This window comes from Choloepus didactylus, chromosome 17, assembly GCF_015220235.1.
Source record: "Choloepus didactylus isolate mChoDid1 chromosome 17, mChoDid1.pri, whole genome shotgun sequence".
Lineage (NCBI taxonomy): Eukaryota > Metazoa > Chordata > Mammalia > Pilosa > Megalonychidae > Choloepus > Choloepus didactylus.
In genome coordinates, this window is record NC_051323.1 from 59,704,453 (window position 1) to 59,729,646 (window position 25,194).

The window sequence follows — 25,194 nt, forward strand, 5'->3', positions numbered from 1 at the left end:
CTAATTGGAGAATAAGGTTATCTATGGTGAGCCTTCTCTTTTGAACTAAAATCTCATGTTAAGAAAATGACCATTCAAAGTTATCAGTTATCCTTAACATTTTTTTCTTCTTCCCCCACTTAATGGCTAAAAACTCATTTCTAAACAATTTTTTTTGATTATTTGTATTTTCTAATTTATTGGAGGGACACAGTATAAAATAAAACTAATAGTGAATATTTTTTCATTTTGTTTTTGCTTTATTAAACAAAGAGTTTATATAAAAATCCCTTAACACTCAATGGACTTGTAAGATTTTATTTCTCTGTACACCATCAAGCTTAAATGGAATACCTAAAATATTCACACATGTTCAATACTGGATTAAATAAAGTAAATTTTAGTCATAAAATAAGTTTAGTAATTCCACTGCCAAATCATAATGGATTTCTGGTGTAATATATTTAGATCTAGTACTAAACCATCATTACAAATCATCTTATTACATGAAATTCTTTAGCTTATTATATTTTATAGAAATCAAACAAAATCAAGATTATAAAAAAAACAAAAAACAAACAAAAAACAGGAAACATACCAGAAGCAACAACAACACTGTAATTGTCCTGAAATCCATTTTCTGCCTTAACTTTTTCTTTCTCTTCATGGTTTTTCTTTTCTTTGTCATCTTTTTGTTCACTAATTAGTTTAGCAGTGATACTCGGAGTATCTGCAAGAAAACAGCATCTAAAATACATTGCTTTTCCAAAATTACTAAAACAGAACCAATAAACACTTCATAAGAAGATTATAGTAATACTAAAAGAGAGGCAATGTAAGTAGATTAAGAAGAAACAATATGAGATAATGCCTGATATTCCATTCTTGCTGATATAAATTAAGGGGACCCACCACTCTTGTTGAGTTGGGACAGGTAAGTTCCAATCCTGAGAATATTACATAATACAACAGTACTAGCTCTAGAGGCAATGAAAAATTATTACCACTAAAAACTTGCTGAATATTAGGGTTAGTTCAATGTGCCACATTTAATTTGGTCCTCATGATATGCTTTTCAAGAAAGAATATTATTTCAAAATGAGGCAACTGAGCCTTAGAGGGGCCACTGACAGAATCTGTAAATGGCAAATATAGGATTCAGGCTCTGGATTCATTCTCAAGCATTATACTGGACGACTCCTCCTACTACTACAAATGGGAATATGGAGGAACAAATTTAAGTAAGAACAATTTCTTGTTTTATTATTTTAATTCAGTTAGGTATCTTAGAAAACTTAGTAATGTGTTTTACTACAACTTTTAAAATGAATACAAGAGTATTTCACAGGCAGTTATTATTCCCTGAGTTAATATTTTTTCCATTATTTTGGCTTATAGCATGCTATTAAAAATGAAAAAAAAAATGGAGTAACCATTAAGAAATCCAAAAGGCTGGATGAAATGTTTTGATATGAGGAATTTTTTCACTATATGGATATGCTTGATACAGATTCTCTTTTCATTTTTATAACATTACACAATCATGATCCGAAGTTTTCCATAACATTAGAAAGTGAGACTACCAAATAATAAAACTTCTGTAATATCTCCTGTTATATTTTTGATTAGCTGAAAATACTCCAGTGATTTCAATTTCCAGAACTTCTTCCTAACCACATATTGTTTTTAGAGAGTTCCTGTTTTTGTGAAATTAAAAAAAAAAAAAAAATTGTAAACACTATCACCAATACACAATACAACAATACATTTTATTTTCTTAGAAAAACAACAAAGTACCCTAAAATGGAGAAAATATTTACACAAGCCAGTAAAATATTTAAGTACTAAAAATTTCACAATATTCATAGTGTTACTGGGGAGAGAAAGCACATAAAGATCATTGTGTGATAAAAATTTATATAATTTTTAATTATGGTGTGAGAATATAATTTTGTGATACTATAATTGTGTTATATTTTTAATTATTGTGTGATAACTTATATACAAATTTATATAATGCAATCAGAAATTCAACTGACTTCTACATTCATTCAATCTGTCATCTCAATAAATGCATTCAGACACCAAAAAATATAACTGAGAAAAAATTTTCTCAAATTTCTGTCTACAATTGCAATAGTTTATGACTTCCACTTTTGGTCAAGACAGAACAACAAGCACCACATTTACTCTCCCACCTGAAATAACTAAAAATTTGGGAAAATATATGAAACAATAGTTTTCAGACATCAGGTATCAGGCAGCACAAGGTCAGTGGTGCCTGAGAGCAAGGAAACAAATAGAGTGAGCCCTATGATTGCTCCAGTCTATTGCCTGGAGAGAGTTTCCCAGGCCTCAGCACACACAACCCCACAGGTCACCTTAGGGTGAGGATACAGAGCTGACAGTCCAGGGAGAAAAGAAGGCAGGCTAGAATTGCAAAGGAATAGAGATATACCCAGAGAGAAACAGCTCCAGAGAATCATAATGGGTCTTCTTTGAGCACACATATACATGTGAGAAAACCACCCAAGGCCAGGGAAAGTACTATGCAAAAGTAGCAAAGGGAACAATCCCAGAATCTCAGATAGTGCCTGGAATAGTTTGTGCTCCCAGTGCCCGGAATAGTTTGTGCTCCCAGTGCCCAGTGAATTTCTAACAGGGTACTCAGAAGGGCACTACACCTCAGTAATGGGGCAAAATTAGCCCAAGACCTGTGCTTTCCATACAGTATTCTATTCCTATTCTAATACAGTAGTTAGCTAAACTCATTAAAATTAAAACAGAAAATGCAGTTTGTCTCAGCAGCCACATTTCAACTGCCCGATAGGGAACATACTGGACAGTACATGTTTACAAAAAATTTCCATCACATACAAAGTGCTATGGACAGTCTTACCCTAGATTAAAACATATTCTGGTCCTCCCTAATAAAAGTTTAAAAGCAGGCCCTGGGCGGGGCAAGATGGTAGACTGGTGAGATGTATGTTTTAGTTACTACTCCAGGAAAGTAGGTAGAAAGCCAGGAACTGCATGGACTGGACACCACAGAGCAATCTGACTTTGGGCATACTTCATACAACACTCATGAAAACGTGGAACTGCTGAGATCAGCGAAATCTGTAAGTTTTTGCGGCCAGGGGACCCGCGCCCCTCCCTGCCAGGCTCAGTCCCGTGGGAGGAGGGGCTGTCATCTCCGGGAAAGAGAAGGGAGAACTGCAGTGGCAGCCCTTATCAGAAACTCATTCTACTGATCCAAACTCCAACCATAGATAGACTGAGACGAGACACCAGAGAATCTGAGAGCAGCCAGCCCAGCAGAGAGGAGACAGGCATAGAAAAAAAAACAACACGAAAAACTCCAAAATAAAAGCGGAGGATTTTTGGAGTTCTGGTGAACATAGAAAGGGGAAGGACAGAGCTCAGGCCCGAGCTCAGGCCCTGAGGTGCATATGCAAATCCCAAAGAAAAGCTGATCTCTCTGCCCTGTGGACCTTTCCTTAATGGCCCTGGTTGCTTTGTCTCTTAGCATTTCAATAACCCATTAGATCTCTGAGGAGGGCCCTTTTTTTTTTTTTCTTTTCTTAATCCTTTTTTCTTTTTCTACAACAATTACTCTAAGAAGCTCAATACAGAAAGCTTCAAAGACTTGCAATTTGGGCAGGTCAAGTCAAGAGCAGAACTAAGAGAGCTCTGAGACAAAACGCAATAATCCAGTGGCTGAGAAAATTCACTAAACACCACAACTTCCCAAGAAAAGGGGGGTGCCCGCTCACAGCCATCATCCTAGTGGACAGGAAACACTCCTGCCCATCGCCAGCCCCATAGCCCAGAGCTGCCCCAGACAACCCAGTGTGACAGAAGTGCTTCAAATAACAGGCACACTCCACAAAACTGGGCGTGGACATTAGCCTTCCCTGCAACCTCAGCTGATTGTCCCAGAGTTGGGAAGGTAGAGCAGTGCGAATTAACAAAGCCCCATTCAGCCATCATTTCAGCAGACTGGGAGCCTCCCTACACAGCCCAGCAGCCCAGAACTGCCCTGGGGGGACAGCACTCACCTACGACATAGCACAGTCATCCCTCAACAGAGGACCCTGGGTGCACGGCCTGGAAGAGGGGCCCACTTGCAAGTCTCAGGAGCCATACGCCAATACCAAGGACTTGTGGGTCAGTGGCAGAGACAAACTGTGGCAGGACTGAACTGAAGGATTAGACTATTGCAGCAGCTTTAAAACTCTAGGATCACCAGGGAGATTTGATTGTTAGAGCCATACCCCCTCCCTGACTGCCCAGAAACACGCCCCATATACAGGGCAGGCAACACCAACTACACACGCAAGCTTGGTACACCAATTGGACCCCACAAGACTCACTCCCCCCACTCACCAAAAAGGCTAAACAGGGGAGAACTGGCTTGTGGAGAACAGGTGGCTCGTGGACGCCACTTGCTGGTTAGTTAGAGAAAGTGTACTCCACGAAGCTGTAGATCGGATAAATTAGAGATAAGGACTTCAATTGGTCTACAAATCCTAAAAGAACCCTATCAAGTTCAGCAAATGCCACGAGGCCAAAAACAACAGAAAATTATAAAGCATATGAAAAACCAGACGATATGGGTAACCCAAGCCAAAGCACCCAAATCAAAAGATCCGAAGAGACACAACACCTAGAGCAGCTACTCAAAGAACTAAAGATGAACAATGAGACCATAGTAAGGGAGACAAAGGAAATCAAGAAGACCCTAGAAGAGCATAAAGAAGACATTGCAAGACTAAATAAAAAAATGGATGATCTTATGGAAATTAAAGAAACTGTTGACAAAATTAAAAACATTCTGGACACTCATAGTACAAGACTAGAGGAAGCTGAACAACGAATCAGTGACCTTGAAGATGACAGAATGGAAAATGAAAGCATAAAAGAAAGAATGGGGAAAAAAATTGAAAAAATCGAAATGGACCTCAGGGATATGAGAGATAATATGAAACATCAGAATATAAGACTCATTGGTGTCCCAGAAGGGGAAGAAAAGGGTAAAGGTCTAGGAAGAGTATTCAAAGAAATTGTTGGGGAAAACTTCCCAAATCTTCTAAACAACATAAATACACAAATCATAAATGCTCAGCGAACTCCAAATAGAATAAATCCAAATAAACCCACTCCGAGACATATACTGATCACACTGTCAAACACAGAAGAGAAGGAGCAAGTTCTGAAAGCAGCAAGAGAAAAGCAATTCACCACATACAAAGGAAACAGCATAAGACTAAGTAGTGACTACTCAGCAGCCACCATGGAGGCAAGAAAACAGTGGCATGATATACTTAAAATTCTGAGTGAGAAAAATTTCCAGCCAAGAATACTTTATCCAGCAAAGCTCTCCTTCAAATTTGAGGGAGAGCTTAAATTTTTCACAGACAAACAAATGCTGAGAGAATTTGCTAACAAGAGACCTGCCCTACTGGAGATACTAAAGGGAGCCCTACAGACAGAGAAACAAAGAAAGGACAGAGAGACTTGGAGAAAGGTTCAGTACTAAAGAGATTCGGTATGGGTACAATAAAGGATATTAATAGACAGAGGGGAAAAATATGACAAACATAAACCAAAGGATAAGATGGCTGATTCAAGAAATGCCTTCACGGTTATAACGTTGAATGTAAATGGATTAAACTCCCCAATTAAAAGATATAGATTCGCAGAATGGATCAAAAAAAATGAACCATCAATATGTTGCATACAAGAGACTCATCTTAGACACAGGGACACAAAGAAACTGAAAGTGAAAGGATGGAAAAAAATATTTCATGCAAGCTACAGCCAAAAGAAAGCAGGTGTAGCAATATTAATCTCAGATACAATAGACTTCAAATGAAGGGATGTTTTGAGAGACAAAGAAGGCCACTACATACTAATAAAAGGGGCAATTCAGCAAGAAGAAATAACAATCGTAAATGTCTATGCACCCAATCAAGGTGCCACAAAATACATGAGAGAAACAATGGCAAAACTAAAGGAAGCAATTGATGTTTCCACAATAATTGTGGGAGACTTCAACACATCACTCTCTCCTATAGATAGATCAACCAGACAGAAGACCAATAAGGAAATTGAAAACCTAAACAATCTGATAAATGAATTAGATTTAACAGACATATACAGGACATTACATCCCAAATCACCAGGATACACATACTTTTCTAGTGCTCACGGAACTTTCTCCAGAATAGATCATATGCTGGGACATAAAACAAGCCTCAATAAATTTAAAAAGATTGAAATTATTCAAAGCACATTCTCTGACCACAATGGAATACAATTAGAAGTCAATAACCATCAGAGACTTAGAAAATTCACAAATACCTGGAGGTTAAACAACACACTCCTAAATAATCAGTGGGTTAAAGAAGAAATAGCAAGAGAAATTGCTAAATATTTAGAGACAAATGAAAATGAGAACACAACATACCAAAACCTATGGGATGCAGCAAAAGCAGTGCTAAGGGGGAAATTTATAGCACTAAACGCATATATTAAAAAGGAAGAAAGAGCCAAAATCAAAGAACTAATGGATCAACTGAAGAAGCTAGAAAATGAACAGCAAACCAATCTTAAACCAAGTACAAGAAAAGAAATAACAAGGATTAAAGCAGAAATAAATGACATAGAGAACAAAAAAACAATAGAGAGGATAAATATCACCAAAAGTTGGTTCTTTGAGAAGATCAACAAGATTGACAAGCCCCTAGCTAGACTGACAAAATCAAAAAGAGAGAAGACCCATATAAACAAAATAATGAATGAAAAAGGTGACATAACTGCAGATCCTGAAGAAATTAAAAAAATTATAAGAGGATACTATGAACAACTGTATGGCAACAAACTGGATAATGTAGAGGAAATGGACAATTTCCTGGAAACATATGAACAACCTAGACTGACCAGAGAAGAAACAGAAGACCTCAACCAACCCATCACAAGCAAAGAGATCCAATCAGTCATCAAAAATCTTCCCACAAACAAATGCCCAGGGCCAGATGGCTTCACAGGGGAATTCTACCAAACTTTCCAGAAAGAACTGACACCAATCTTACTCAAACTCTTTCAAAACATTGAAGAAAATGGAACACTACCTAACTCATTTTATGAAGCTAACATGAGTCTAATACCAAAACCAGGCAAAGATGCTACAAAAAAGGAAAACTACAGGCCAATCTCCCTAATGAATATAGATGCAAAAATCCTCAACAAAATACTTGCAAATTGAATCCAAAGACACATTAAAAAAATCATACACCATGACCAAGTGGGGTTTATTCCAGGCATGCAAGGATGGTTCAACATAAGAAAATCAATCAATGTATTACAACACATTAACAAGTCACAAGGGAAAAATCAATTGATCATCTCAATAGATGCTGAAAAAGCATTTGACAAAATCCAACACCCCTTTTTGATAAAAACACTTCAAAAGGTAGGAATTGAAGGAAACTTCCTCAACATGATAAAGAGCATATATGAAAAACCCACAGCCAGCATAGTACTCAATGGTCAGAGACTGAAAGCCTTCCCTCTAAGATCAGGAACAAGACAAGGATGCCCGCTGTCACCACTGTTATTCAACATTGTGCTGGAAGTGCTAGCCAGGGCAATCCGGCAAGACAAAGAAATAAAAGGCATCCAAATTGGAAAAGAAGAAGTAAAACTGTCATTGTCTGCAGATGATATGATCTTATATCTAGAAAACCCTGAGAAATCGACGATACAGCTACTAGAGCTAATAAACTAATTTAGCAAAGTAGCGGGATACAAGATTAATGCACATGAGTCAGTAATGTTTCTATATGCTAGAAATGAACAAACTGAAGAGACACTCAAGAAAAAGATACCATTTTCAATAGCAACTAAAAAAATCAAGTACCTAGGAATCAACTTAACCAAAGATGTAAAAGACCTATACAAAGAAAACTACATAACTCTACTAAAAGAAATAGAAGGGGACCTTAAAAGATTGAAAAATATTCCATGTTCATGGATAGGAAGACTAAATGTCATTAAGATGTCAATTCTACCCAAACTCATCTACAGATTCAATGCAATCCCAATCAAAATTCCAACGACCTATTTTGCAGACTTCCAAAAGCTAGTTATCAAATTTATTTGGAAAGGGAAGATGCTTCGAATTGCTAAAGACACTCTAAAAAAGAAAAACGAAGTGGGAGGACTTACACTCCCTGACTTTGAAGCTTATTATAAAGCCACAGTTGCCAAAACAGCATGGTACTGGCACAAAGATAGACATATAGATCAATGGAATCGAATTGAGAATTCAGACATAGACCCTCAGATCTATGGCCGACTGATCTTTGATAAGGCCCCCGAAGTCACTGAACTGAGTCATAATGGTCTTTTCAACAAATGGGGCTGGGAGAGTTGGATATCCATATCCAAAAGAATGAAAGAGGACCCCTACCTCACACCCTACACAAAAATTAACTCAAAATGGACCAAAGATCTCAATATAAAAGAAAGTACCATAAAACTCCTAGAAGATAATGTAGGAAAACATCTTCAAGACCTTGTATTAGGCGGCCACTTCCTAGACTTTACACCCAAAGCACAAGCAACAAAAGAAAAAATAGATAAATGGGAACTCCTCAAGCTTAGAAGTTTCTGCACCTCAAAGGAATTTCTCAAAAAGGTAAAGAGGCAGCCAACTCAATGGGAAAAAATTTTTGGAAACCATGTATCTGACAAAAGACTGATATCTTGCATATATAAAGAAATCCTACAACTCAATGACAATAGTACAGACAGCCCAATTATAAAATGGGCAAAAGATATGAAAAGACAGTTCTCTGAAGAGGAAATACAAATGGCCAAGAAACACATGAAAAAATGTTCAGCTTCACTAGCTATTAGAGAGATGCAAATTAAGACCACAATGAGATACCATCTAACACCGGTTAGAATGGCTGCCATTAAACAAACAGGAAACTACAAATGCTGGAGGGGATGTGGAGAAACTGGAACTCTTATTCACTGTTGGTGGGACTGTATAATGGTTCAGCCACTCTGGAAGTCAGTCTGGCAGTTCCTTAGAAAACTAGATATAGAGTTACCCTTCAATCCGGCGATTGCACTTCTCGGTATATACCCGAAGATCGGACAGCAGTGACACAAACAGATATCTGCACGCCAATGTTCATAGCAGCATTATTCACAATTGTCAAGAGATGGAAACAACCCAAATGTCCTTCAACAGATGAGTGGATAAATAAAATGTGGTATATACACACGATGGAATACTACACGGCAGCAAGAAGGAACGATCTCGTGAAACATATGACAACATGGATGAACCTTGAAGACATAATGCTGAGCGAAATACGGCAGGCACAAAAAGAGAAATATTATATGCTACCACTAATGTGAACTTTGAAAAATGTAAAACAAATGGTTTATAATGTAGAATGTAGGGGAACTAGCAATAGAGAGCAATTAAGGAAGGGAGAACATTAATCCAAGAAGAACAGATAAGCTATTTAACGTTCTGGGGATGCCCAGGAATGACTATGGTCTGTTAATTTCTGATGGATATAGTAGGAGCAAGTTCACAGAAATGTTGCTATATTAGGTAACTTTCTTGGGGTAAAGTAGGAACATGTTGGAAGTTAAGCAGTTATCTTAGGTTAGTTGTCTTTTTCTTACTCCCTTGTTATGGTCTCTTTGAAATGTTCTTTTATTGTATGTTTGTTTTCTTTTTAACTTTTTTTTCATACAGTTGATTTAAAAAAGAAGGGAAAGTTAAAAAAAAAAAAAAAAAAGAAAAACAAGGAAAAAAAAAAAGACGTAGTGCCCCCTTGAGGAGCCTGTGGAGAATGCAGGGGTATTGGCCTACCCCACCTCCATGGTTGCTATCATGACCACAGACATAGGGTCTACCCTTGGGAAGACGGTTGCTGCAAAGGAGAGGCTAGGCCTCCCTATGATTGTGCCTAAGAGCCTCCTCCCGAATGCCTCTTTGTTGCTCAGATGTGGCCCTCTCTCTCTGGCTAAGCCAACTTGAAAGGTGAAATCACTGCCCTCCCCCCTACGTGGGATCAGACACCCAGGGGAGTGAATCTCCCTGGCAACGTGGAATATGACTCCCGGGGAGGAATGTAGACCTGGCATCATGGGACGGAGAACATCTTCTTGACCAAAAGGGGGATGTGAAAGGAAATGAAATAAGCTTCAGTGGCAGAGAGATTCCAAAAGGAGCCGAGAGGTCACTCTGGTGGGCACTCTTATGCACACTTTAGACAACCCTTTTTAGGTTCTAAAGAATTGGGGTAGCTGGTGGTGGATATCTGAAACTATCAAACTACAACCCAGAACCCATGAATCTCGAAGACAGTTGTATAAAAATGTAGCTTATGAGGGGTGACAATGGGATTGGGAAAGCCATAAGGACCACACTCCACTTTGTCTAGTTTATGGATGGATGAGTAGAAAAATAGGGGAAGGAAACAAACAGACAAAGGCACCCAGTGTTCTTTTTTACTTCAATTGCTCTTTTTCACTCTAGTTATTATTCTTGTTATTTTTGTGTGTGTGCTAATGAAGGTGTCAGGGATTGATTTGGGTGATGAATGTACCAGTATGTAATGGTACTGTAAACAATCGAAAGTACGATTTGTTTTGTATGACTGCGTGGTATGTGAATATATCTCAATAAAATGAAGATTAAAAAAAAAAATTGGAGGTTAAAGAGCAGAAGGAGGAATCTGGTTGTTTTTTTAAGTCCCTGAGAAAGTGAAAATGTCACTTTGGGCAGAGATAGATTTTTTTTTCTGGAGTGTGTCTTTCTTTATACTATAGACTATAGTGGGCCACTGAGACCTGCAAAAAAAAAAAGATTTCTTTTAATCCACCTTCCTTTTTGCAGGCAGCAGTAGAAGAGTCTTTAAATCAAATGCAATCAGCCGGCTTGTCTCTTGTACTTACTCCCCGCTTCGCTCCCTGGAATTTGGCATTTGATGGATTCTGGATCTGATTTAAGGCTTTTTGCAAATCCAAGACTCGGGGAATTTTGTTAACAGTGCAATAAAAATAACTTCATCGTGTTACAGGAGGCACATTAAAGATGTAATGTGTGTGTGCTGCTCTTTCTCTTTAAAATAAAAAAAAATAAAAAAAAAAATAGAAAAAAAAAAAAAAAAAAAAAAAAAAAAAAAAGCAGGCCCTGAAAGCAACAAACTATTTTCAAAAAATTTAACTACATCTTAGAACAAAGTAAAAAATATTTATTAGAATACAAAAAATATCTTGCACTCAAAAAAGTAAAATTCACTATGTCAGGCACCTAACAAAAAATTTCCAGGCAAATAAAGAAGGAAAACCCAAAAATCAGGAGAAAAATATTCAATACAAATAGACTCAAACATTTAAGAAGACAGAAGAAAAGTATGAACATTAAGTAATGACAGGAGACATTTTTAAAAACCAAACAGATATTCTAACAGTAGATAAAATAATTAGAGAAGGGCAGCTGAGTCTATTTAAAGACAGAGTAATAGAAATCACCCCAAATAAAAATACAGATAAAAAAGAAAAGTGGAAAAAAATCAAGACGTATTGACCTGTGAAATAACTTCAAGTGGCCTAATATACGTATAACTTGAATCCCTAATAGAGAGGAAAGAGGGAGAAAAAAATATAAAAAAATAATGGCCAAAAATATTCCAATGTATAAACCCCATGGGCTCAAGAAACTCAACAAACCCCAAGCATAAATAACACACACACACACAAAACCACACCAAGGCACATCATAAACAAACTGCTTAAAAGCAGAAATAGAAATTTTTACAATTATCCAGAAAAGAAAGACACATTCCACAAAAAAGCATTCCACAAAAGAGGAACAAACAGGACAGCATATGTAGTTTTTTCCTTATTATTTAAATTTCTTTAAAAGATAATCAACTGCTTAAGGAAAAATACTAATACATAAACTTTATTATTTGAAAGTAATATTGCCAAAAGCTATAGGAAGCAGGTAAAATTACTAACAAAACAATTTTGGATTACCTTGTTATTATACATGTTCATATATATATGCAACCATAAAAATATAACATAAAATACAAATAAAGATGATAAAAGTCTTAAAAATCCAAAGTATTGTTAAGGAGAAGTTAGATTAGGCACATATGACTTTTCAAAGATTGCTCAGGGTGACTTTTTTGTGAACACTTCACTAAGATGTAGTGTCCTTCCAAAGAAAACCAATTTATTTAAAATTTTTTTATGTAATAAAGGTAACTATTATGTAAAATATTCCAAATGAAATATGTAGTTTTAGAAAACAGCATTCATTTACAGTAAACATGAACAATAATGTTAACACTTCCAGTTACTTTATAATATATACTCATCTATCAAGTTAAATATATGAAACCTCAATAACTAAATTTCAGTTATTGTCTCCCACTTCCTTCCTTAATTTATTTAATTAGTTAATTCATTTTTTCTTAATCATGTAGATGAAGTGATTTCAGAGTTATGATGGAAAAAAGTCTCCAAAATCAAATTTCCAAAAGTTTTGCTGTTAACAGGTTACACTGTGATTTTTAAATTACAAAAAAAAATGCTTTTTACACAAGTATAATAGTGTTCTGACTTCTTATTGTGTAACTTGTAAAAGAGTAGGAAAGAATTACAATTTATTTGCACACACTTATGTTAGACGTAGTGACTATAAAACTAGAAAATAAGCTTTTCTACTTTATTTTCTCATAGCCATATTCATTCACATGGTTTCAGGGACCATCTATATAAGGTAACAACTCCCAAATCTCTCTAACCCAGTCTTATTTCAAACTTTAAATTTACTTTCCAAATAATAAATGGACATATACAGTTTTTTTATTTTATAAGATACTCCTATTCTTCCTTCAGATATCATCTTTGCTTTAAAACTTGGGTATCCCTTTTACGTGTACAATAGAAACCTACTTGTTCAACAAATATTCACAAATTGACTATGATCTCTGAGGGGGGAATAAACTCAAACTATCCACAGTCAATATACATTCTGCCATCAAAAACTTGTCTTTATTGATAACCTATATGTTATTTAAAGGCAATATCTTATTATATAAATAGGAAATCTAGGGGGAAAGTTCTCTTTGCTCTCTTCATTGCCTATAAACAGTAAGGTAACCAGTCAATTCCCCCTACTTAATTATCATCTCTTGACCATTCCTCATTTCTTTTCTAGATTTAATAAATGTTTATTAACCAGAATCCTGTCATCCAACCTAATAACCTGTAATCTATTTACTATAAAAACAGCCAGATGGTTTATGATGGGAAAATTCCATTAATAGCTCCCAATGGCTTGCCTACATTTCCAGACACCCATTTTTTTTTCAATCCTACATATAACACACAACACATTTCAACCACATCACACCAAAAGAACTCTAAGTGCTTGAATGTATCATACATTTTGTCCACTTGATTGGCTTCTTATGCTTCAGATTGTAAAGACATCTCGACATTTTCTAGTCATCAAATGGTTGCTGAGTGAGTTGATGCAATAATTTACAGTTACACAATACTAACATTAAAGAAAAATTAATACTTAAATCTGACTTGCCTGACACTCTGTCAAGAACTTCTGATAATGTTGTCGAAACTGGCAAATGAAGAGTACGGAACTTGTGGCCTGCTCCATACATTGGATGTTGGATGACATGGCTAGTAGCATTAATTCTACCTTTGTACAGCTGAAAATTAATTAAAAAGAAATCAATAAATAACTTTTGGGAATATACATCAATATGAAACAAGTTCAAAAGCATAAAGTAAAAATTCAATAAAAGCATACAAGTTAATTTAGTATATATAGTTTTTAACATTTTTTATTGTGAAACATAACAGAGATACAGAAAAGTGATAACTTTCAAAGTACAGTTTGGCAAGTAGTTATATAGCAAATTTCAAAGTACAGTATGGGTTACAGTTCCACAAGTTCAGTTATTTCCTTCTAGCAGTTCTAATACACTGGAGACTAAAAAGAAATATCTATGTAATGATTCAGTATTCATAATCCTGTGTTAAATCTTATCTTGTCTGTTGCTACTCCTCCCTCTCATTTGACCACAGTCTCAATCTTCAGGGGTATCTAGGCAATGACCACTCTAACATGTTAATATTGAAAAAGGGTCAGATATGTCCTCTCTCACTCTAAGCCCAACTCTGCAACTAAATATATTACCCCCCCCCCACCTCCGTGGGACATGACTCACAGGGTTGTGAATCTCCCTGGTGACATGGGACATGACTCCCAGTGATGAGCCTGCCCATGGCAATGGGACTGAGGATGCCTTGACGAAAGGGGGGAAAAGAAATGTAACATTACGGGGAAGGGGGATGCAGCTGGTTGATGTTCTTGAAGAGGCTGGTGCCTCTGGATTTCAGGACTCATCTGGCATAGAAACAATCTGGAGGTTTTAAGTTTCTGAAGAATAAACTTAGTGAGTGAAACTTTTATAGAGTCTCAGACAGGGACCTGGGTCTTCTTCAGAGTTTTTGGGAATACTATTGGTTGGGGATTGGTGTACTGTCGCAATTTGCAATATCGGCTGAAGCTTGCATAAGAGTAACTCCCAGAACAGCCTCTAGACTCTTTTTGAAATCTCTTAGCCACTGAAACCTTATTTTGTTACGTTTCTTTTCCCCCTTTTCGTCAAGGCATTCTCAATCCCACTGCCAGGGCTAGGCTCATCACTGGGAGTCATGTCCCATGTTGCCAGGGAGATTCACACCCATGAGTCATGTCACATGCGGGGGGAGGTTCATGAATTTAGTTGCAGAGTTGGGCTTAGAGAGAAAGAGAGGACATATCTGATTAAGAAATGAAGTTCTCTGGAAGTGAATCATAGGCATAATTACAGGTAGGCTTAGCCTCCCTTTTATAGAAGTAACTTTCATAAGAGCAAGCCTCAAGATCAAGGGCTTGACTTACTAAGTAGTGGGCCCCTAATTTCACCTAGTATATCTTCTACCCTAAATAAATAATCAATGTCTCACACTATCATCACTTAGTCATACAATCATCACTCTTAATTATCATAACCCCAAACACTCCATAACACACACACACGCACCCCATTTTATATATATTTTTTGAATTTGGTATGTTTGTCATGCAATTCATTTGTTGGTCAATTTTTGCACTAGCACTGTTTTACCTTAAACTTTGCCACTTTTTTCCACAAATCAATTTATACCACTCAGGGTAAGACATATTTAGGCTATTCCCGGCAGAGCAGTTATCCTAAATTTTCAAGTCCTGTCATTAAGTACAAAGGTTGCTGTAGTTTCAGTTTGCTATATTAGAAATAAGAAGAACTTAGAAATAACTGCAAACTCTGATATGAAATTATAAAATATCTTCACGTGTAACTAATCATTTAGATTTAAATGTAAGCATTATTTTACTCAACTGGACAGGGAGACTGAAGAAACATGGTTACTTTCTCATCCTCCAGCATCAACTGCAAAAATAATCTTCTTATAAACCCTGAAATGTTCCCAGACGTTGGAAGGTTCCCTCTTTGAGGGGATATCTGGAACAGTTCACACAGAACCTGGCAAGGCAAGAGATTTAAAAAGTTAAATACAATCTTTATTTGCAGCTTTTTACTTTGTAGAGTGAACAGGGAATTAGGAATGGGGATCAACAAGTATATTTTAATACATCAAATCAGTAATTAAAGAACAGATTATTTCATCTTAAAATATATGAAATCAGAAGCAATTAAAAGTGCAAATAAATTTTCTGTGGCAAAGAGAAAAACTACTACTATGGGGTTTTCACCTAATGAATATCCAGAAAAACTAACTTATTTGTAACTCTAATCAATATCAAAAGTTATAATAAAAATTATGAAAAAGTCTATTAGAAAAAATAAAACAAAATCTTAGCAAGAAGCTGAGAGATAATAACTAGAAGCCAAAAGAGAATGGGATACAAAGTATTCAAGCCACTGAAAAGACATAAACCAAATTTTCAAATACCCATACTCATGCCCTTGGTTAAAGTTGGTAATTTAAGCCTTTCTACTTAATTATGCATATAAGCAGAGATATAAGTATATTTTCCCAATAATTAATTACTTGTAGGCAGTAATGTATTTTGCCCATCTTAATAAAGTCATTTAGCATTTTTTAAAATTATGATAATTATACTTCCAGATATTAATAGACATGAGTAAACATTATCCAAATAGGAATAAAAAAAGTAGGTAATTACTATTTACCTGCGTCTATTATGTTTCATATAGGCGCTATGTTAGTTACATCACACAATACTTAATCTTTTCAAGAAATTTCTGAGACTGGTATTGCTAACCTCATTTTATAGGTTAAACAACTTACCCAAGGTCACAACAGTTGGAAAGGTGCAGAATCTGGCAAAAAGCAACTAGAAATACTCTATATTATTATAAATTCCATCTTTCAAAATGTTTGTTCACATAGGCTTACCACAATAAATAAACTTTCACATTTTTATGTGATTTATCAGAAGTCTCCTATCTGAACCCTATCCTAGGGTCTGCTTCATTAGATCTGAACCATCATTACAGCAATCTGGTTACACCAAAATGCAATGCCTCAATGCAGATAAAAACACGGCTGTCCACTGTCAAGTGGTTCCAACAGCTGAAGTATTCCTCTTAGGGGCTTATTTTCATTTGAGGGAGTTTAGAAAAAAGGAGGAATGTAAGATTCATAACCAGATTACCCATGATGTGCCTGTCACCTCATCACAAAGAATAACTGACTTATGTGACACCATATTTTAATAAGAGGAGGGAGAAGATATCCAGTACATTTTAATTACAGTTTAAACTCAGATCCTTAAACACACCCACCCTCAAACTTTATAATTACCTTGCCTTAATTCATGGCCCTCCCTCAGCTAATACTGGTGTTATGTGACAGCATATAAAAATAATGAAAAGCCTTAAACATAAGCCAGTTTTTATTTTCTTACCTGTGCCATCAGCTTTTGATTATTAGGGTGGCATGAAATACACTGCAGAAAGAATGCAACAGTTGCATTCTCAATTGCAGTTCGCTGTTGAGTGGTCAATCCTGTTGTGGCAGCTGAAGAAAGAGAAGCTGATCTTGCATTGGTCTGTTGTGCACCTAAACTATGTCCTCCAGAAGTGGATGCAGAGTGACACAATAAAAACAGAAGTGCTGTCCATAGTGGATTGACTTCAGAACCACCGAGCCAATCTTTCATAATATGGCTACTGCCAACTTCCGTCAAAAACCTAAGAATAGGAGCAACCAGGTCTGCTGTGACAGGCATCTTATTGCATTGCTGTGGAACGTGATGCCGCCTGAGTTTGTCCTGGGAAATATCTACTGACTGAGCAGTGCTTTCTGAGTAAGAAATGTGGCTGAAGCAGAAACTAGCCAGACTCCTCACAAGAAGAGAAGGCAAACCTGAGTCTAATAATTGTTTGATAGCTTCTGGAGATTGAGAAGATGAAGCAAGGGTTGCCAAATGTGATTCAGTTAGTGTGAGAGGTGCTTGTGCATTTTTAGAATCATCGGTTAAAGATGAACTTAGATCCTGCTTTTTGCTGTCATCAGTCATAGACAGTCTGTGATGACACTGCAGTGGAGGAGGGGTAATTCCCATCCAGCCCATGAGTAAAGAAAAATAATTTGGGTGAATGTGACACATTGAGCAAAGCAGACTATCAACAGCTTTCTTCAAAACCATATTGCAGGGAAGAGACATGGACCAATTAAAAAGTAACCTAGGGAAATAAAAGATAACATGTTAATAATTATTAATAATGTAGTTCTTTTTAAAAAAAGAATTCATTGTTTCAAATATTTCTATTAGAGATCAATCCATACTCTGACAAAAATTGCAGTTTATTTGATGTTAAATAATATGACCTTGTAAAGTAAGATTTAAGGAAAACTGCTTATAATATACATTATTTTAAGAATTTAGGTAGGTTGGGAATTAAACTTGTAAAATGAGTAAAGAGAATCAAGTGATCTGTATTTTAGCCTAGTTCTACCACTCTCTGGTTGACCTCTAAGAAATCAGGTAAAAAAAGAAACAAAAATTATACCAAAGAAATGTTTGAGTGTGACGTGATTAATGATTTAAATTCATGTTTGTAAATCACAAACCATTATTGAGTTTCACTACTAACTCATGGATTATGTCAACTGGTAGGGCCAGATATGAAGATTACAGACTAGAGGACAAAAGGCCCTGCCTACCATTTTATGAGTCAGGGAACTTTTCAGAATAAAAATAAAACTCTGCTACAGATTTGGCTGTTATTAATTAGGCAGTAAGTTCAGCAAAGCCTTAGCTGAGTATGGTGAAGAAATATAGCTAAGTGGAAACTACTTGTCTAAAGAACAGTACTTTTAAAAAAAAAAAAAGGATAATACTAAAAACTATCTAGAAAGTATTATCTCTTTCAAATCTTCTAGCTATTACTTAACTTCCAGAGTTGCACATTAAGGATAAAAGAATCTGGTGGGTAAATCTGCAAGTGAGGAGCACTTTAAATTGTACGAATATATACAGCAAGCATCACAATTTTAGGTAGGAAAATTAGAAATCGTAGACAGCATCACTAATATATTTTCTTAAAACATGGAGATAAATTAAACTTGTGACATAATTCAAAATTTTACCTGGTAATATTTAACTATTACTTTCAAAATATTGTTTTCATCCAAATAAGCATGTGAAATACTATGTTTCATCAAATGAAAACGTGAAGAGATCTAGTACTGAAAACAAAAAGGATTTCACAAATAATACTTACTCAAAGAGCTCTTGGTCCAGCAGTGCTGGTAAATCATATTCTACAAGCAGTTCATAACTATGCCAGAGAATTGCTGCTACACAGTGCAAATGAGAAGGAGACGGCATTAAAAGACCATACTCTATTGTTGAATTAGGACACATGTAGCTCATCCTGCCACTTCTCTTCATAGCAGCCACTCTCGCAGAATCATTGACCCATTTTAATAAGGCCTGAATTCTTAAAAGAAGGAAATGAGTTAAAAAAAAAAAAATTATACCATAACTGACATTTAGATGTACATAAATAACATCTCAGCATATAGGCAATATACCAATTTTAACCAAGCAAAAAATTAGAGATCACAAAAATATAACTCAGCAAATGAACAGACTACTTCTTACCTCATTTGTAACAATATAAAAATGTCTAGAATTACTGGATACATAGCTTACTCACTCTCTCCTCTAAAATTTCTCTCATCTTAAACAAATCTACACAATAAAGAGCAGTGATTTCGGGTTAGTTCTTCATTGTGCAGAGGCAGACTCATTACAGTGTGTTCCACCATTAAATACTAGTAACAGCAATCCACTATCATTCATTCTGACAACAGAATAAACCACCAACACATACACTTTTCCAAGTTGCACCCTTCCCCAAACCCCTGAAATGGTGAGCCTATAAAACAAATCCAACTTTGAACCACGAGTTGAGAGCAAAAGACCTGTTAAAGTAATAATGCTTTTGAATTGGTAAAAAAGCCAAATAAAAAAAAGGGGGGGGGGTGTAAGAATTTTCAAGTCCTTAAAATACTGTGTTTATATTTGTTTGATTTCCTTTCAAATTTCTAGTTTAGACCATAAGATTCTTTGTTTCATGATAAAGGAAATGGGGGTAGGGAGATACATCATGCTAGTTAATCTCTTTCTCTACTCTGAAGAACTGAAAGTTATGACTCTTAAAATTTCAGTTTTATATCATAGGGAAAAAAGACAAGTCAGAGAAAGAGAAGGGAGATAAGGAAATTAGGGGAAAGTTAACATTCTCATTCCATGGTATCTGAGTCCAAATTTGCTTAAATTATGTCCAAATGCAAGAAAATTAAGGTTTAATAAAATGAAAAATCTCTAACAGTTGCATCATGTGAAGCAGGAAGGTAATATCTATGATATACAACCAGTTTTAACTTCTATGAGATCTAAAGGAGAATACAAATAACATTCAGTACAGTGTGTGTGTGTGTGTGTGTGTGTGTGTGTACGAATGCTTTTAAATGAAAAATAGGATCATCAAATACCTTTCTTTTGTTCCAGAATCCTGGGTTGTTCCCAGCTGGTAAAGAATATCTATCGTAGAGTCAGAAGAGAGTCCATTCAGTCTTCCAAAAAGTAAAGGGCTATTCAAATCTTGCAGAAAAGAATCAAAAGAAAAAGTTTGCTAAATAAGCAAACAGGGTAGGAAGGTTTGCTCAATTTCATTTTTTTTAATTATTCCTTAAAAATAACTCTTCTGTAAATTCCAACAAAAAAACCTCCAAAAATTAATGAAGCCTTTAAGGGAAATTAATTTCAGAAACAGAATTAATCATAAAGCTCACATGGTCCAGTTGCCATTACTTTGCAGATATGTAAAAATTAAAATATCAAAGTTAATTGTCACCTGTAGGATCACTGCCTGATGCTGCACAATTTCTCAGAAGAATGTCTATAAGCTTCAGGCCAATTCTAGTGGACTGCAGTCCTATCTTTACAAGCACAACCTCAATGTTGGGTGAATGCATTCCACAGTATGGTGACATCAATAATGCAGCACAAGTCTGTAGCAGATTAGCAGTAGGTGCAGCCGCACTTGCCATCATTCCTTCCAGATCACTTATGTGAGTAAGACAATGATGTAATAACCGTAACCATCCAATACTGAAATACACAACACGACATGGCTTGTAGGGTAAATGTAAATAGCTTAAATTATTTCAGGGGTAAAACAGATCTTCTTAAAGATCAGCAGGTTGCATTTCACAAATGGCACCAATCTATCTTAATAAAATCATTTTCTGAATTACATAAAATCAATAATTAAGCATACAGTAGGTTTCCACTGTAACATCACAAATTTAAGTACTTACATGCCCACAGCATTTAGGAATTATTTGCTTGCTTGTTTTTTTAATTAACCAGGAAAGCAGTTTTTTGACATAACCATACCCGTATGTGTGAATACATAATGCATAGGATTACAGACTTATAAAACCATAAAGTCTTAGCAGCTTGAGAATAAAAAAGAAATCCCCAATTTTTTTAATCAGACAAAGCCTTCAATAAAATTAGTATACAAAATTTTTGACCATCAAATTTTATATGAATACTATTTATTAAAGGATACATTCGGGTTCCTGTTTGTTTGGTTAGCTGTATGGTTCAGATAGAATCCTTCTGGGGATAAGCATTTAGGAATTACCATATAAGATTAGGCCTTGTTTCATATGGTCAGCTTGTACGGTTCAGATGTAGTCCTGGTGTTAGACATTTGAGAATCCCCAAACTAGATTATGATTCGAAGAATTAGAATGAATATCTAGACACACCTTCACACGCGGTGTGGATCATCTTAAGGATTAAAGACACATAAATCTCAATTATAACCAGTATCAGAGGTTTGCATCTATAAAATTATTATCTCTTTAACACAGTAAAATTATATTATATAGATACATATGGAACAAAGAACTTCCCAAGAACTAAAAAAAGAAAGAAACCACAGAATAAATATTAAATTCATAGAAAGTTTTTTAAGACAACGAAAAATAAAACTTACCTTGTTTTGGATACCTGATCTTCTGATGGAAGAAAGGGATTATTAACTGTTGCTGAAGAAGTGGTACCAAAAGCTGTGAGGCCCAGTAATTTTATCTGTGAAAGGCCTAATGTACTGGCATCTCGTGGACGATGTAGTCTAAGGCACACAGCAGAAGCTACTTCAGCTTTTACAAGCTGAATTTTTATGTAGGTGAGACCACTTGTGACAACAGGAGTGGACAAAGGTAGCATATTTACCCCATCTGCACTTACTTCAACAGATACTGAGGATGGGCAGGCTGCAGGAAGAGAAAATCAGGCAACTAATAAAGAAAAAGTGAACTAGACTTCATAGTGGAAATCCTACTAAAACAGAAGCTTACACTTAGTCATTATGAACTTGAAATTCATAAGCCAAATCATATTTGCCACTGACTTTCACTATAATTAATATTTTGGAGCTATTTTCTAACATAAAATATATTTGATCCACAATACAATAAAAATCACACTTAAAATTTCTAACATTGAACTAACAAAAAAAAGAGTAACTGAAGATATGCAATCCAGATGTACTCAATTCTCCCCATGAAAAAAGCAATCAAATAGGCAAATAAATCAGTAATTCTATTTTACTATTCAGAATTATCACTAACAGTATGAGACTACATTTGATTAATTTGCTATGGGCAAATAATTCAGGTAACAGAAAATATAAGGATTTCACACCAACTCATCATTTCACTACCACCATATTGCAGTATTTGTTTATTTTTAAACTTTTTATTTTAGTAAAATATATACAGCTCAATTTCCCATTTTAACCACTTTCAAGTGTACAATTCAGTGGTATTTATCACAATACCAATATTGTTCTACCAACATTGTTGGAGGGAATATAAAATAATCTAGCCACTGTGGAAATCAGTTCAGCAGATCCTCAGAAAGTTAAATATAGAATTATCATCTGACCTTGGCAATCCTACTTTTGGTATCTACCCAAATAATAGAAAGCAGCAACTGGAACTGGTATTTATACATCAATGTTACTGCAATGTCTTCAAACACAGTCAAGTTGCTTCCACCTCTAATCTTTGTTTCCCTTTCAAAATTTAACCTAACATCCACAAGATTTCTCTTTCATTCAATTCTTGCTGTAATATAAGGAGGCAAATGAAGTAGCAACTGACAGCTGCTAGGGGAAAAATTATTTCTTCCTAGCAACATGGAAGCCCAGAAAATAAATTTATCTATCAACTAAAACAACCTTTAAAATTTCATTTTAATTTTAATTTCAAAGGTAGAATTAAGAAATAACATTTTCTTTATGCCAATCACATGCCAGGTACTAAGAACTAGATAACTCTCATATATTTTTAAATTTAATTTTCATAACCCTTTTTAGGTAATAAGTACTACCCACATTTTAAATGAGTAGACAGTCAGAGGGATTAAATAATCCAAACTCTCAGAATGAAGAAATGGCATACTTTATAACCAAACCCATGTTTGATTCCAAAGCCTATGTTATTTCCATTGGAGCTCAAAATTTTCTTAAATTTCTGCTCTACCAAGTTGTAAAAGCAAACTATTTTATTAATACTTATAATAGGGAACACTTAAACCTACAGATTTTTTTAAGAGGTACTAATGTAATGTTCTTTGTCATATTCTTTCTATCCCAATCTCCACTTGCAAATTCTAGCCATACTTCAAAAGCTAAATGAACCACTTCTCCTTCCACATAAATGTAATTTCATCTTAGCCGTCATAGCATTTCACCAAGTCTTATACTGACATAATTTACCTAGTATTATAGTTATTTATTGACCTGCTGAACACTGTTGATTAGTGTTCTGCCTTCTGCTTTCATATTAATTACAACTGTTTTTATCTAAGCAGTGTAGATTCCAAAACTATATTAGTGTGTAATAATAGTCTAGGCCTACAGGAAAATAGAAAAAAATTATTCTTTCAAATATGTCAGTAATCCACAAAATTTCTCCTAGCTCTTAACCCAATTATTGATTGACATTTGATGGCAATGCGAACTGATAAAGGAATATACAAAAATGTGGCATTTTCAACAATTCTATAAAAATTATATTTATATTAAAATAATCTGTGGACCATAAAAATGCAAAATAGTATTTTATATTTTTTATGACTAGTTGAAAGTGTTCCTCTCCATTTAATGTTATTTTCTAAAAATTATTGTGCATTATTTACACTGCAATGTTACTACAAAATATATTCAGTAAACAATGGCATCAAATGTTGCATTTCATATTTGAGTGTAATACTCAAAATATTGCAATAAAGAATTCTTCACAGAGGTAGTTACTTATAATGGGGGGTGGACACAAGAATATCTATTCTTATTTTACATTGCAGGACTAGCACTGAGGACCTGGTCAGAAAAACTAAGATTGTTATCTACATGTGTGTAAACTAAGTCATTTCAGCGTAATACTATACTAAATTGTGCGGGAAAGGAAAGGCAAAATAACATATAACAGGAATATATTTATTTGAAATTCATCAAATATTTCCGCTTCTTTGAGGATAACAGTCATATTTCACTTCAAGGGAAATTACTTGGTAGAAGTATTAAATATTACACTAAAAACTGCTCAAAATTAATCAATTTGGTAATCGTAAGTTAAGTGTATCACTGCCTGCTAAATATTTCTCTCAGTTTCAAGTGTTTCAAAATTATAGTTTCTTTTCATGATGCTTCTTTACAAAATATTACTCACTTGCAAGAGATGCAAGGTGAGGCTGGATATGGATCTCTTTAAGAAGTACTGCTGCGGGAAGATGAATGGTAAGGTCACACCAAGCCTCTTCAGGCAGAAAAATATAAGACCAAGCAGCAGAGCGAGCTCTTCTATGGGGTGGCGTGGCCTGCAAAAGCACTTCAGCCGGCTGGGCAGTAGGACTGCTAGACGTGATAGTTCCTACAGAAGATATTTTAAATAAAACGAGAACTTGCAAAAGAAACTCAAAGCATAAAGAAATCAAATTGTAGTAATTAAACTAGAAAGCTTAACTGAAAATATGAACGTTTGATAATTTTAATATACATAGTACTCTAAACATGATTGTCCTGATAGTCACAAAACATCACGACATCTAGTCAACTAGCAAGGTGATAAATTATTAACTGCTGCCTAATTTCTTTTTAAGACACAAATGAAAACTGAAATATTGACAATAAATCTAACACAGTAATTCTCACCTGACTTCAACAGAAAACAATGTGTAATACTCCCTTCACTTTGAACATAATTACGTTTATTTTACTGTGTCAATGTTCATGAATTAGAAATATTTTAAAAAGTATGAAAAGAACTATGTGGATTGGATAAAAGGCCATATAGCTAAATTAAAACTCTTTTAAAAAAACAAAAAAAACAAAACTATCACTTAAAGTAAGAAGCAGCAAGTCCTTTAACACATTTACAGGGAAAATTGACATAAAAATCTCATAGTTTCATAGACTGTGTTTCCATTTAAACTCAGAAATAAAAACTTTTTTACTAAAGAACTATGAAAAA

General features: G+C 35.1%; 1 protein-coding gene across 15 annotated transcripts in view; it reads right to left on the reverse strand.

Moving 5' to 3' along the window:
* BIRC6 (baculoviral IAP repeat containing 6) overlaps positions 1 to 25,194 on the reverse strand; it is a 317,621-nt gene that overhangs the window by 87,053 nt on the left and 205,374 nt on the right. For all 15 annotated transcript variants that reach the window (XR_005212389.1, XM_037807172.1, XM_037807169.1 and 12 more), the window contains 9 exons: positions 24,394 to 24,594; positions 21,654 to 21,933; positions 20,499 to 20,755; positions 20,137 to 20,245; positions 18,858 to 19,076; positions 17,036 to 17,816; positions 15,483 to 15,626; positions 13,631 to 13,760; positions 578 to 709 (listed from right to left, as the gene is read on the reverse strand). Coding sequence is in view for 14 of the 15 variants with exons in the window: in XM_037807172.1 (XP_037663100.1) it covers positions 578 to 709; positions 13,631 to 13,760; positions 15,483 to 15,626; positions 17,036 to 17,816; positions 18,858 to 19,076; positions 20,137 to 20,245; positions 20,499 to 20,755; positions 21,654 to 21,933; positions 24,394 to 24,594 (2,253 nt within the window). In the remaining variant the exon portion in view is untranslated. The remainder of the gene's footprint in view (positions 1 to 577; positions 710 to 13,630; positions 13,761 to 15,482; positions 15,627 to 17,035; positions 17,817 to 18,857; positions 19,077 to 20,136; positions 20,246 to 20,498; positions 20,756 to 21,653; positions 21,934 to 24,393; positions 24,595 to 25,194) is intronic.